Source organism: Cupressus sempervirens, chromosome 2, assembly GCF_028749045.1.
Source record: "Cupressus sempervirens isolate cs-2001-9-10 chromosome 2, ASM2874904v1, whole genome shotgun sequence".
In the NCBI taxonomy this organism is placed as follows: domain Eukaryota; kingdom Viridiplantae; phylum Streptophyta; class Pinopsida; order Cupressales; family Cupressaceae; genus Cupressus; species Cupressus sempervirens.
This window is the reverse complement of record NC_143119.1, coordinates 147,343,432-147,359,036: the sequence shown is the minus strand read 5'-3', so window position 1 is coordinate 147,359,036 and position 15,605 is coordinate 147,343,432. Positions and strand designations below refer to the sequence as shown.

General features: G+C 37.0%; 1 protein-coding gene across 1 annotated transcript in view; it reads right to left on the bottom strand.

The window, feature by feature from the left end:
• The window catches only part of LOC149571470 (DNA (cytosine-5)-methyltransferase DRM2-like), a 218,053-nt gene that overhangs the window by 136,555 nt on the left and 65,893 nt on the right, over positions 1–15,605 (bottom strand). The window contains exon 5 of the mRNA XM_089815696.1: positions 165–264. Coding sequence (XP_089671822.1) covers positions 165–264 — 100 coding nt within the window. The remainder of the gene's footprint in view (positions 1–164; positions 265–15,605) is intronic.

Here is a 15,605-nt window from a genome sequence, read left to right as displayed (position 1 = left end):
CATCTTTTCTTTTTATATTGAGTCACAGTTGCTTTATGCTCCAAATTGCCTTATATGGGATTTATATTTTAAAGTAAAAAGAAATAAAATACATACAACATTCAACATTGAATTTAAGTACAACATATAAATTTATCTATCACCTCCTTGGAACAAAGGCATACCATTTATCTCAATTGCTCTAGAGATCACATTTTCTTCATAACCCATTTCCAACAAACAGGCCATGATATTATCTGCTTGATTGTCAGTTGACGGTGTCTCCTGATTCAATTTTGAAGAAACCAATATCATATTCGCAGATATTAAAAATGCATAAAAAGTGAAATAAAATGTTGCATGTAATCCTCTCCTAACCTACAGATAAAAGAAGAAAATTAACTCATTTTAGCTAATTATGAATCTGTCACAAACAAAGATAGCTGATAAAAATGTCTACACCAACTGCAGAAAGCGCTTTTGACAATAAAAACTTGAATCACTGGATTTTTTCATTTTCAAACCATATAAGAAACAAATTCAAGTAAATAAAAATTTATATCTGAGAGTTATTACAATTATATATTAATTATATTTCACAGTTTCTTATGGTCAATGTGTATATCATTTCAAAGACCATCAAGGAATTGAACCTGGGATCTTCTGTTTTCTGATGGGGTGTTCTACCACTGAGCTACTGGCACTTCAGGTGACCAGTTTATCTTTGGTTCAGGTGTGATTCGTTTTCCAACACCCACCCTTCAGCCACACTGCAAGTGCTACAAGCTTTTAGCTTGGCTTGGTTCTGTTAATCTAGGCTTTGATACTATGTTAAACTTTCATCAATTAGCTAAGGCTTAACCTAGTACCTCTTAATTGTTGTGGAGCATTTTTCCACTGAGCTACGAGCCCTCTTGGTGAGTGACCCATCTTGGGTTCAGATTTGACTCATTTTTCAACACAATTCAACAAGAAGCACACATCTATTTTCAAAATAAACAATTTGATATAAATTTGCTATAGGATGCAATCCACCATGAAAAGCAGGTTACAAGTTTATATTCATTCTAATGTAGAACATGTTAACCACCTAGAGATTGCTTGTTTAGGAAAATATCAGTTTTCTTATTATCTCGTGATATCTTGAAGCCCACAAGAGTTATTAAGAAATTTTAAAATGTAAAATTAAGAATAAAGGAAACATCTTTTAAGATTGATGACACAATTGGGTGTAAACAACTTAGACAGGTTAATCTCTGCAATTGGACATAAAAAAATTGTATCAAAAATTATTTCTGGTAGACTAAAGCCACCACTATCTAGGATAACCTTGGAATATTAATTAGTTTTTCTCTCCTTGACAAATTACCGGTAACATCATTGATGTCCAAACAGATCGTTTGCTCACTAAAAGTTCAGGGAAAGACGTGGTGATTTAGAAGCCAGCTGTGTCTAAAACTTTCTACATGGGTAACATGAGCTTTATAATTTAGGCTCTTACCCCATGTATCCATGTGGCTGTTTAAATTCATTTTCTGGTTAATATATTTTATCAAGGTAATGTCTCATTGAGGGGTGCTTCCTAAAACTGCTGATAACTCTCAGGAAGTTTTAAAGTTGGTGGTTCCACAAAAGTTAGGGACAATGGTGTTCTCATTTGAAGAGTGTATGGCAAGATTATCTACTTATGCATTATGGTACATTTATGATGGCTTTCATTTATGAGTTCACTAGATGGTATAACTCTCATTCATTTGAATTTGGAATAGTATTTGTTTAATCTTCTTAGTGAATTGGGAGTGGGGGGAGTGGGTGAATTAGTATTTAGAACTTTTAAAATCAGGAAACCACATAAAACATAAAGAGAGTGATCATCAAGATGTAAACACCAAATTTCTCATAGAAAACTCTCTTGGATAGAAAATCACAACATACAATGGCTTTCATTAACAAAATGGGCACCAACCCAGATATATTAGTCCGCACCAACTCTCAGAGAGAACAATCCTCTTTGAAGCACCAAATCCAATTGACTGAAATACAAACTCAATTTCAAAACACAAAAAGTCTTTAGAACATCTCATTAATCTAAAAGTTAGAATAATACATCATACTCAAAGGAAAAGAAATTAAATTTCTTAATCAAAACAAATGACTCCACCATGCATCTAAATTACATATTTCACTCCAAACAGTTATTCATGCCATCAACGATTTTACTATAAACAAAGTAATGTCAAGCTTCTCTAATCACCTACCATGCAAGAAACTACACCAAAATAGAAAATGATGATTAATGTTGCCCATAATTCAATATCTACTTGGTCTATTTCACACTGCCGAATCCATTTTAGATATTAACACTATGAGTCTCTGTTTTATATGGCCCAAAAATCTCATAAACATTCATGCAACTTGTCTATTTTAATGCATCCACTCCTTTTTCATTAGAAGTGATTTTTCATATTGCCATCTCTTAGCCTCAATTACAAGTAGTGAGCCCATAATATATGTGTCAAGAATCTGAAATCGTTAATGATCTGCCCAAAGTTATACGTTACAAGGGAATCCATTCCACATAAGGACTTGTTAAAAAATATCATTAATATATGCAATGTGTATTTAACTCAGCCACCATATTTAAATTCATAGAAATCAACCCTTAGAATAGTCAAATGTTGACATGGCATATGATCTAACAAAATATTCAAACATTGATATGGCATATGATCTGACTTGGCATGTGCAAGCAGGTGAACTAGACACATGACCAACTCAAGTTGATGACCAAACAACTCATGTAGGCAAAAAGTAACTCAACTAGACAAGAAGCCAACTCAAACATTGAAACAAGTACCTCAACCACAAAATCAAGTAGCTCAAGAAAACAATCAGGAGGCTCATTCCAATTTGCTATTACTTTGAGTAATCTTCTAAAGTTTATATATATTTGATCATCAACCTTGGACATCAATGAAAACATATTCAACAATCGCCCCCTTTGTCATTGATGACAACTCCATCTAAAACTAAATTGAAACAAAGAACTATAATTAAATAAAACCATTCCCTGAACTTACTTTGAATAAAGTTTCTCCACCTGGCTTATTTTGCTCTCTTTGACATCAATGACTGAAACTAATTTGTATAGTTGAAATGGTGTTAAAAAGAATCATGTCGATGCATTACCATCAAATCTTATCTCACCTCCACCAGTTTTCAGATTGTAACATTGTAAAATAGAAGTTGTTTGCATAATCAAAGATTCCACTAACACGTCTTTCTCCTTCTTCCTTGAGACCTTAACAATCTCTTTTTCTCTGTCCACTTTCTCATCCTTCATGTTCTACTCAGAGAAATCTGCCACACCACTTCTACAAGCTTTTGCAATATTACCAAAGTTACTACATGTATAACATATAACATTGTAGTTCCTTGGAGGAGCAAAAGAATTCATACTAATAAGTCTGAAATTATTTCTTGTGATTGATTGCCTTGTGTTGAAAATAGTTGCAAGAGAAACAATAACCATGAAAGGAAAAAATATTAAACTTGTTTATATGTGCTTGTCTTGAAATAGGATGCTTCTTGAAAGCATTATTTTGAGTTTTGATGTTGAATCCTTTGAGCTATCAATACTGATCTTCTAATATTCTTGTTTAGTAGACATAGAGCTTTGGCATCCTAAAATACCAACTCCACCTTTATCAATAGATGATCATTGTGAGTCAATGACCTTGTCCAAGGACATGAATTTTTTCTGATTAATCTTCTAACGATTCCATTGTGTTAAAAATTTATCTATTTAAGTGAAGTAATTTCAGCTTCAAGTCTTTCATAGTTTTCTTCCTTGACCTTATGCTGATTTTTAATTTTTTCTATTTTATCTGCTTCTTCAACTTAAACCTTCAAATCAATTATCATTTTTTTGCTTCTTCAGAAGCTTGAGTTGTCTTAATTTTTTTCTCATTCTCTTTTGTAGCAATAAATTAAAGTTTTCTTTTCCTTTCCAAGTTCTTGTTTCATTCTAAACAATTATTAGCTCCTCATCAAGATCTACTTCATCTTCTTCTTCAGTATGATCTTCATATTCTTGATTTTCATCATGCAATTCTTCATTGACCATGAATAATATTTCTTCACTTAAGGACTATCACTAAAATCAGATGAACAACTTTATGCCTTTGGATAGAGATTCTTTTTAGATTTCTGAAACTTCTTCTCTTTTCCCTCATATTTCTTCATGCTGGACTTAAGCTTCTTTTTATAGTTGCTTTCCTCATTTTTTGCACAAGGACTTTTAGCTGCAAAGTGTCCTACCTTACCATAGTCAAAACACTTGAAAGACAACTTGAGTTTTAACTTCCTCATGAAATGTCTCTTCAAAATCAGACTCTCCATCAAAACTTTCACTAGATGCACATTCCTTGTCTTTCCTCTCTTCGAACCTTTAAAGGTTGCTATCTTTTTCGATGAAGAATTAGAATGTGTCCTAATCTCATAGGTTGTTGGGATACCGTGTAGCTCATTAACAGATTATCAAGTTCTTTCATCTCTTCAATCATTGAAACCTTTGCATAAAAAAACAAGGGAAGAGACCTTAAAACCTTTTGAACTTCAAGGACTCCTCTCTCTTATCTCCTAAACCCTTAATACAGTTAACAACTGCATTTACTTACATAAAATTAGAAGCAATATTTTCTTCTTCCAACATCCTGAGAATTTCAAAATTTCTTCTAGTCCGTTGGACCCTTTAGTTGGTCTCTTGTTGGACATTAATAACATTATCTTATCTTATCTATGAGTGTGAAGCTTTTCTTTTCTAACCTTATCATCTCATTCATATGTTTTTTGAAGTTTCTCCCAAATCTCATGAGTTGTATCACAATGCATAATTTTTGCTAATTGTCTCTAACAAACCACATAAGTTTCCATTCATAGCTTTTTCATTGTTGTCAAAAGGCTTCTTCCCATCAACATCCATTGGAGGAGTTGGAGGAAATGTGTGACTAATCCTCACACACCAAAACCAAGAGAAATAAGATAATATACATTTGAACACTCCAAAATGCATAATTGATGTCATCAAATAAGGGTGTTCTATTTTAATCAAGACATTCATGAGAACCCATGTGTGCATGTGTGCATTCAGAATCGACCCCCAAGCATTTAAGCTCTATTTATGAAGGAATCTCACTCTAATACCAATTGAAAGGCACATAGAAATATTGAGGGGCAAGGGGGGGTGAATTAGTATTTTAAAAACAACAAAATCCTTTCTAGAAAGTGCTCAATTGAAGTCATCAACCCTTGTGGGTCTCGAGGAAATAAGCTTCAGAAACCATGACACCATATAAAATATAAAGATAGCAATCATTAAGACAAAAACACAAAATTTTCCATGGAAAACCCTTTCAGATTAAAAAAACCTAACACACAATGGCTTTTGTTAATGAAATGCTCACCAACGTAGATTGCATAAGTGAGCACCAACTACTATAGAGCGCCAACCCTCCTCAAAACACCAAGTTCGATCAACTAAAGCACCAACTCAATTGCAAAACTCACTAAGATTTTAAAATACACAACACTTCAAAAATATAGAATAATTATGTAATACTCATTAATGTGAAATATATAGTGTCAACAAAATATCCTTCAAGAAAAAAAGAAATTTGACTCCTTAATCAAGGTACAACGACTTTGCCATTGATCTTTATAACATATTCTGCTCCAAAAAGTTATTCATGTCATCAATGGATTTTCTTTACACAACTAACAGAAAAAAATACACAACACACAAAAACTCCTACCTCCTTCACATGACTATCAATAACTTATTTGCATCATCTTCTTTAACTTCTTCAGTGATATCAATAATTTTCTTCTTTAAAATCTGTGGGGAGATATCATCTCACCGCCATGGTCATTTCCAACAGACCATAAATTGACTTTTCTTATAATTAAGTCATATATAATTAAATAAAAAAACAATCTACACCTTAACTCACATACAAACTACTTTCACGATATTGATATCACTCCTTTTCATTCAAAACTTCAAACTAAAATGTCACATTCCACCATACTCCTATATATAATCCCATTACTCAATGCCTTGACTCTGTTTGAAAAACACAACACCATCATTCACATCATTCCTTGTTATAGAGAAAGTGACATCAAGCTTCTCCAATCACCTGCCTTCCAATAAAACACACCATTCAGAATAGAAAATGATGGTTAGCACTACTCATACTTCAATATCCACTCAGTCCATTTTGGCGATTAGTGTTGAAAGTCTCTATTTAATATGGCTAAGAAATCTTTATAACATATTTAACTCATCAATTCTAGTGCATCTCTCCTCTTTCCTCACAAATGATTCTGAGTATTATCATCTCTTATCCACATTTATAAATAATGAGCCTAGGATATGTGTCCTCAAGAATATCAAATCGTGAGACACCCCAAGGCATATGTTACAAAGTAATATGTTGCACATAAGAACTTGTTAAAATCAATCATTACTATATGCAATCATATTTAATATATCCATTATATTTAAAATCATAGAAATAGACCCTTAGAATATTTACTTGCTAACATGGCATGTGCAAACAGGTGAAGTAAATGCATGACCAACTGAAGGTGACACCAAGTAGTTCACGTAGATAACCAAGGATCTCAACTAGACAACCAAGTCACTTAACAAGATAATCAAATAGCTTAAGCATGCAAACAAATAGCTCAAGCAAGCAACAAAGTAAGTCAACCATGCAATCAAGTGCTCAAGCAGACAACCAAGAAACTCATTCCATTTCTCTATTAATTTGAGCAATCCTCTAAAGTTTATATGACCTTGATCATCAACCTTTGACATCAATGACATCATCTTCAATAATATATATGTTAATCTAATCTTTATGGGATTGGTGTTTTTCTCATTGGAGTTTTATGGAGATCATATATTAAACAGTTGGCATTTAGAGGTGTATGTTGTATGGCATGCTAGAAGTTTTGATTTGTAGTTTCTCTATTTGGTCTTGGTTATCTTCTTGGATATTTAGATTCACATACATTGGATTTGAGGTTTTGTTGGAGCCACAATGATCATTAGTTTGTGGTAATGTATTGTCATGTAGAATATGACATGAATGTTCCTTTATCTCATTTCATTGTTGAGTGAGAAGAACTTGGGAGAGCTATGTAGACTTGAGGTGAGATTTGTGCTTGCAAGTTAATGGTTTACAAGTTATGAACATTGTTGTAGATGTTCCTTGGTACTACATAATGTTGATTACACTTTCTATATGATGCAATTATGAGCTCTTTAGATTTCTAGATCATTTTCAGATTTGACAATACCTATGCAATGAGAGTTCCTAGCTGTGTATAGTCTTTCTTGATAGGTTTGGCACTTGAACCTTATGATAACATGTTATATGTTGTATATGTTGATGATATGATTCACTTGATATGTCTTGTATGCCTATGATTCATGGTAGTTGGATCTGATAGCCCTTGTTGTGAGTGTTATGTCAGCTATTGATATTGTTGCTTGATAAGTATTGTTGCATATTGATACCTTTAGGTTGAGTGTTTTTTCTTAGGATATCAATTGAAGTAGGATATATGCTTTGTTGTGACAAATTGTGTAGCTTCTCATTGGGCAACTATACTGTCCCCATTTTTAGCATGTTCTTGTAATTGGCTTAGTCAGATCACCATCGTGACCCTCGTGAGCTGACAGTGGGGTTTGAGAGTCTCAGTTGTGGGGTTATAGACTTTCTAGTAGCCCATGGTGTGTTTTGGCTTAATTTGAGGGACTTACTATTAATAGTAAGTCAAAGTGTTGGTTCCAATGAGCTTAGTTGAGTTAGAGGAGTTGATTGATGCTCTCAGTTCTTCTTTTGGGCTTCTGGTTTGAGCTCCAAGAATCTTGTAGAGAGCATCTTTTTATAGTAAGTCACACCGTCAGGTTCATTTGTCATCTTTCTTCATTATGATCACTCTAGTGTTGTCTAATTTTGATTATAATGCTTCTACAATTGTTTTTTCAAGATAGGTGATTTATTATTATTAATCTAAATATGTTGAGGTTTCTATTTTTGTTGGTGTTGTATGTTGCTCACCTCAATATCATAGCTCGTTGGAATTGGGCCAAAAAAATTTTGTTTACTACATGGGGTAAATAGATTAATGCACACAGACAATAGATAACAACAATACTCCTTTTATTATTTGCATATGCTAAAGACGTTACATAATGCTTATGATGATCATTATTACAATGACCCAAAAGGGTGTATATATACTTTTCGTAGAACCTTCCCAAAGGGGTTTGTCGGCTACATGATAATTATCGAAGGGCTCGTCGGCTACATAACAAGAACCTTCCCGAAGGGCCCCATCGGCTGATATGCAATTTTACCGATGACATCATCCCCCCAAAAAGAAAAAGTCATCTCTGGACGACAATTACAAAATATCCGAGACAGATTAACAAAATGGAATACATTAACTGACTAACTACAGCAAGATAGATCTACTTCCGTCACACCACTTTCATTTGTTCTATGCCTGCACCAAATTGGTCTCCATACCATGTCACATTTGCAGCGTTTCCTAACACAATACTATTTCCTTAGCTGACCTTGATAGCCACCTGTGCCGCTTTCTCTGTTTCCAACTCCTGGGTACCCTGAGCCAAATGTCATTGTACTGTCTCCAACTGGATGATTAGCTCCTCCTGAGCTCTCTATGCATCCACCAGACAGCCTCACTTCCAACACCTACTCCAAGTGCCTCTGGTACACAGACACTCCATGCCTGCAGCAGCTCCAGGTCTCATCAACTGGTCACACTTCCCATGACTGATAACTGCATTGACTGGGGGTCTAGGGGTCATCGCCCCTAGCGAGGTCGAGGGGCAACACCCCCTCAGGGTACTGGGGCAACGCCCCAGGTGTGCTCCTTGTCACAATACAAGGCGAGGTAGAGAGGTAGCGCCCCCGCCGCTAAGACCAAATTAGCACTCCAAAACCCACACAAAACTGCATGGAACACACCATTTTTGGCATTTTCTTCTGATCCCACACTCTTTCTGGCAACCGCTGATGTTTTACTACCTGCTTATGTCTTTCCCTTTGGTACCATACTTTTCCCATTCTTAATTGTTTTGATTTGTCGTCATTTTTTTCTTTAAGAACCTCCTATCATCCTTCTTCTATGTCTACCAGTGTACTACAATTTGCTTCCCTTCAAGTACGCTGATCTCTCTTATTATTTCGCAGCTTCACTCCATACGGCGTATGACTACATGATGCAATGCTTCTGTAGTGTATTCCTTTGTTCATACGGCCATACAATCTATTTCTGTCACTGCTTTCCTTCATCCTCTTCTTCAAAATCAGATGAGAGTGCTTCCTCGTCCATCGTTTGCGTGTGCAAATCAATAATGAATTTCCGCCCTTTGCTTTCTAGTGATAATGTATTTTTCTTCCAATCATGCTTGACCTTTCCTTGCACAAGCCATCCACAACCCAGAATGGCGTCATATCCTATCCTCTTCAACAGTATGATGATGAAGTCAAGCAAGAATGGTTGTGTTCTGATAGTTATTGGTTGTGCCATTAGGACTCCCAACAGTTTGATCTCATGCTGGTCTACCATGAGCAACTGGAAGGTAGGTGGCCACAACATCGGCTTTCCCAACTTCTTCTAGGTATCTTCTGGTAGGACGTTCACCCCTGAACCTCTGTCCACAATTGTGTCTGTTAGAACAGTTCCCAGAATTCCCATTTTGACAACCGTCGGATGTCTCCCTATTGTAAGTGCCAGTAGCATTGGGTCTATTGCCATTGTTCCCTTACTATCCCTTACTTCCTCTGTCACTCTCGGGGATAGTGTCATATTCATAATGGTTGTACGCAACAGTGGCATCGTGAGAAGGAGGTCATTTAGTTTAATCGGTGCTTTTGTTTGCATTATCTGTTTCATCATGTTTTGTTTTGCCAAATTCCTTTTCGAAGTTCTGGCCGTGTCCTTTACTTGTGATTTCTCTGCTTTCATCTGCTTTTCTATCTCTGCTCGTGCTTTTTGTAGCCTCTCCTTCTCTTCTTCCACATCTAGATATTTCTCTTTCCTTGCCTGCTTCCGTGTAACTGCCAGTACTTTCTCATCACACGTTTCAATGCTTAATAGATTTACCCTTTTTTTTGGACACTTTGCATCTTTGTGGTCCCCTGGACCACACCATCTGCATAGTAGTTGGGGCATCTCCTTCGTAGGACAATCCCTAGCAAAGTGACCCCAAAGATTGCATGCTTGACACTGTATCATTGGCCATCCACTCGCATCATACTGTATTCAACTCCGGCCTCCGTTGTTATTGTTGTTGTTTCCACCCCTTCCGCATCTGTTATTATTGCGATATCCACCCGAAGTTGCATCATTGCTTGTGTTATTGTTATTGTTGTTGGATGCTTCCTGCGTTAGTAACACCTGCTGGTGTCCTTTTGCTTTCATGTTAAACGGGCACTCTTTCAGGGAATGTCCCACCACCTGGCAGATGTCACAAAACTGTTTCTTCAAGCATGAGCCCTTCGTATGGCCATCCTCTTTAGAATCTGTGCACCACAGTTCTCCCTTCACTGTGTCCAGATTCTTTTTCAAATTCTTAAATTCTTTCATCATACAAAACATATCTTTCTATAATGCTCTCACCTTCTTGTTCGACTCTTCATCACTACTGCTACTTTCAGAGGATGAATCATCTAAATTAGGGAATTTATGTTTTTTCTTCTTACTCGTCTTTTGTTCACTTTCTAAATCCATTGCACGTGTATACGCATTGGTGTACGATGCCGGTGGTACAATCTTCATCTTTTTTTGAGCCAACCGTAGCCCCTCTACAAGCCGTCATGTTTTCAAACCATCTGCCGGTTGACTTTCCATCTTCCTAACCAGCTCTTTCAATCATCTGGCATAGGCCCGTACTGTTTCATTCTCCCCTTGCTTTGTGCTATATATGTCGGCTACTATTTCATTATTGTCCCGAAGCAATCTAAATTCTGCTATGAACTCTTTTTTAACATTCACCCATGTAGTCAGTTTCTGAGGGTCAACATCGAAAAACTAGTCAATAGCCACACCTCGCAGAGTTGTTGGGAATTGTCTAATCCAATCGTCCTCATCCATCATGCCATTTTCCGCCCATATGTTTTCACACATTTTACAATGTCAGATAGGATCTGTTGTACCATCACCGTTAAACTTGGGTAATTTTTCTTTAGAGCCTTCCATCACTACTTTCCTTTGATTCTGAGGTACTTGCTAAGCACCTGCGCTATTTTGAGCACCTACGTTGTTCAAAGCACTCGCATTGCTCTGAATAGAAGCCTTGTTTCCAACAACCACATTGCCTGGTGAAAGGTCTTCTTCAAGTGAGGTTGTTCTATTCTTTGCCTGTATTCATTCGTCTGATGTATTGAGAATGAAGAGTTCAATCCACGCTCGTACTCCCTCGGCACTCCAAACCGTGCGAGTTGTTTCTCTTCCATTCGGACACTCTCCCCTCGGCATATAGAGGTTAAGAAACTCCTTCGTTTCTTCCACCAAATTTAATCGCTGTTGAGTCTCCTCCAACAATTCCTCAGTACTCCTCAGTCTACTAGGTGAGTGCACTCCCTCCGTCTATGCCTCTTCGCCCCTTTGGTGCCCCTCGGCAATCTGCTGAAGCCTCTGCCTACTGTGCTAGAATTAAAACTTCTTGTGCTATATGTAGTTCATCCTTATCTTTCACCTTGTTCCTATCCTTGTTAAGAAAATTCGGAATTAATCTTCATATCATTCCTTCATTCCAAGTACGTCTAGCACTGGCACAAATGTTTACTGCATGGGGTAAATAGATTAATGCACACAGACAATAGCTAACAGCAGTACTCCTTTTATTAGTCACATATGCTAAAGACATTACATAGTGCTTATGATGATCATTACAATGACCCAAAAGGATGTATATATACTTTCTACAGAACCTTCCCGAAGGGCCCTGTCAGCTGATATACAATTTTACCCATGACAGTTTTTAAATCATAGGCACAAGAAACAGTGACCTTGTGTGTTAGAATATTATGTTATGGTGGAAAAGGTCATTTTTGGGAGCCAAAAGAAATTAATAAATTATATTATAATGGCACTTTTTTATATTTTAATGTTGTGGAGTTTATTTGGGAAATTTTTCCCTTTTGGAGTTTATAAATATGACCCCTTTTGATGAGAAAAGAATCCAATTGTTTAATTATCTTATTTTGCTCTTATTGTCTTTGTGGCATTTCTGAGTCTAAAGTTTGTGCCCTTGGTGAAGTATAAGAGTTTGGGATCTACAACTAAAGTATTTTAAATTTAATTCTGAGAATCCACAACTGAGGTATTGTGGACTTTTGAGTTTTATTATCGTCTCCTCTTTCTGTATCAACTGTGGCTGAGGAACATTTATTCAATTAAATATTATTTCTTTGTTGCTAGCTGAGGGTTTGAAGTCTGAGAATTGTATTGAAAAAATTGAGCTGCAAATTATTGTTGAGAGCTAACTGTTCTAATCTATGCAAATTGAGAGTATTAAATACTAAAAGTAATTGGCTAAGTTGGGCATCTGCATTTATCAATTGCAATTGGGAATTATATGCATCATAGATGTTGCATTTTTCGGCACCAGAGTTAGCTGCAATTAAGCATTTGGGTTATTGCAGACTTGAGTGTTTATTGGAAACGTGCATATTCACCTTGTTGCTAGCATCTTTATCAGTCATTTGGCATGAAGTTTGCAACCAGATCGAGCTGTTGTAATTACACACTGCTTATTGTCTAGATGTGTAGACATGATTGTTATTGGAATTAGTGTTGCAATGCATCTGCTAAGTTGGATTTGTTGAGTTATATAGGGCGAGCATAATGGGATCTATTGTAACCATTTTATGAGTCATTCTTCTGTCAAGTTCATTTCTTGTATTTTATTTATTTCATCACAATCATTAATGTTATTGAATAAAAATTTAGAGTTATTCTTGTGTTGGGAGAATTACTTTTCAAATTAGAATTTTCATTTCGTGTTTATATGCAAATAACTCTTGAATTAAATACAAAACCACCAACAATAACATATTTGATCTATCGAAGCTTGCTCGTCAAGTGTGTGACAAAATGTCAAACAATTGATTAGTAAAGAAATTGGAGTTTTTCAAAGCTACAACATGTTGGGATTGTTATAGTGCTATCAGAGTGGTTTCTTGCTATCCTGTGGGGTAGGAAAATATTTTTAATTTCAGATCTGTTGTTGTCTGTGGAGTGACCAGCACTCTAGCTTTTTCTAGTTATGGAGAGATACAGGAGGTCTACTAGTTCCAGGAGCTAGCGGAGTAGTGAGGAAGATAGCAAGAAATTAAATTCCTTGAGAGAAACTATAGAGAAACTTAAGCTTCATTAGCAGAGGATGATGGAGAGCTTATCAAAGCCAAAGACGGTTGGGGGGCAGCAAGATATATGGTTTCTACCTTTAGAAGGTCGGTGGGAAGGAGGCCTGAGTTTTCTCTGACGGGTGTCCATGATGTAGATGGACCTATATTTTAGTACGGTGCATGCTAGTCTTATCCATAGTGTTAATGATGGACTTATTTCATAGGGACAGGTGGCTGTGTTAGTGGCAGTGGAGGATAGCAACACTGAGCTTCAATAGGTTGAGGCTCCTAGAGTTTTTGTAGTTGGTGCAAAGATAGTTGACAATTGTTACCTCTGATACTTCAGGCTCTCTCAAGGAGGGAATTGTTATTGGAGATTTATATGTCATCTGTCGTAGTGTTGCTCCTGTACAAAAGGCAATTGCTTCCTCATATAGGACTAGTGCATGTATGGAGTCACCCAATTGTGATGTTGGTGATCTAGGTGTTATAGCAGAGTTAGTAGGTGTTGGTTCATGCTCTAGCATTGTTGATTTACGGCCTGACGTTGAGTCATGTATGCAAAATCTGGTATCAACAGTTGAGACTTTATTAGGAGATGTGGATATAGATAGTATGGACACATCTGATGATCCATTTGATGATGCTATGAGCTACATTGGGCATGATATCCCTTGCCAGTTATTGGGTGATGACTTTGAGGAGGTTTTGGGTGGGTCCTAGGATCAAGATGTACAGGGGATTTCTATTGAGGAAGTAGAGTCATGCAAGGAGTGTGATACAACAAGGGCTTTGCTTCTTTAGAGGAGGTGTTGGTTGAGGTACTGAGTAGTTGTACCTCAACTGCAGATGTGTGCGAGGTCGGTAGCACACATGCAATGATTGATCTTGTGGCGGGTAGTCTTGATTTGGTTTCCTAGTACAGTTAGTGAGACAAAGAGCTTGCATAGGAGGCAGGGGTTACAAAGGCATCATGTGACCAGTTAGCTAAAGGTGAGTGATAGTGATGTCACTTCAACTCTAGAGTATTATGATGCTATCTATCAGATGCTAGCTACATCTTGTTGGGATGCTCCTATGTCAGATGAACACAATTACAATACTCTTTCTCTAGCAGAGGATGTGCACTTCGAGGCTGTTAGGATCTTGAAGCATAATTAGTCACAGTTAGTTGCTAACATGGATTACCTTATGGAGTGGGATAGCACCTGTTATGACGCATTGTTAGGGAAAGAGGAGGAGGTGGATGAGCTCACCCAAGAGCTTGAGGTGACTATGGACTCTCTTCAGTGTACTCAGATGGCTTTTAAGGAGTCACAATCACAATTGGATGAGGTGACCATGGAGTTGGAGCATGTTTGGTCCACACCAGCCCTGGATCCAATTTAGTTGCACATTGTGGTGGCTGGTGGTGAGTTTTCTTCTACAGTTGGGGATGAAAGACATGATGATGTGGTAGACACATTCATCCAGGATATGAGTGTAGCAGGTATAGAGCAGGTGAGAGCATCAATGGAAATGGGCTCTCATGGGGATTTTCTCCTTCTGCTAGAAGTGAATCTAATTCTTCTTTTCATATAGTTGGTAGCATTAGGCAGTTGACATTGTCACATTGTTGGAGGGATCAGTTGTGGATTGCAGGGAAGTAGGTTGATGCTTCCCCATATAATTTCTATTAGATCGAGTCATTTGTGGAGTACTTGCTTGAGAGCTCAGATTTGTAGGAGGATTCATATAGGGTATCTGAGCGTACTCTCATTCGGGGCTCTTGTGCTATATGGCGATTGGTGGGGAAGATTGTAGAGACCTTGGCTAAAATGCTTCTCGATAAGGATTTTGTAGTTGAGTTTGCTGAGAGGATTTCCCATGACCCTAGCCAGCCAGTAGTTCAGAGTTAGAGATGGGAGCAATCTCCTTACTCCCAATTTGATATTGATGATCCCTTAATAGAGATTGGGATGTTTTATCGGCATTACACTGTGAGGAGTGCTCATCACTTCTCTCGACCCATAGGTAGAGGATTGGGTTTCACATTGGTGTGGGTTGGTCCAATTTCATACAATCAATTATGGGATGGTTTAGCACCATCTTTAGCGGATGGGATTGGCAACTGCAAGCTAAACAAATTGCAAATATCCACACACCTAGGACAATTCATTAGAGGTA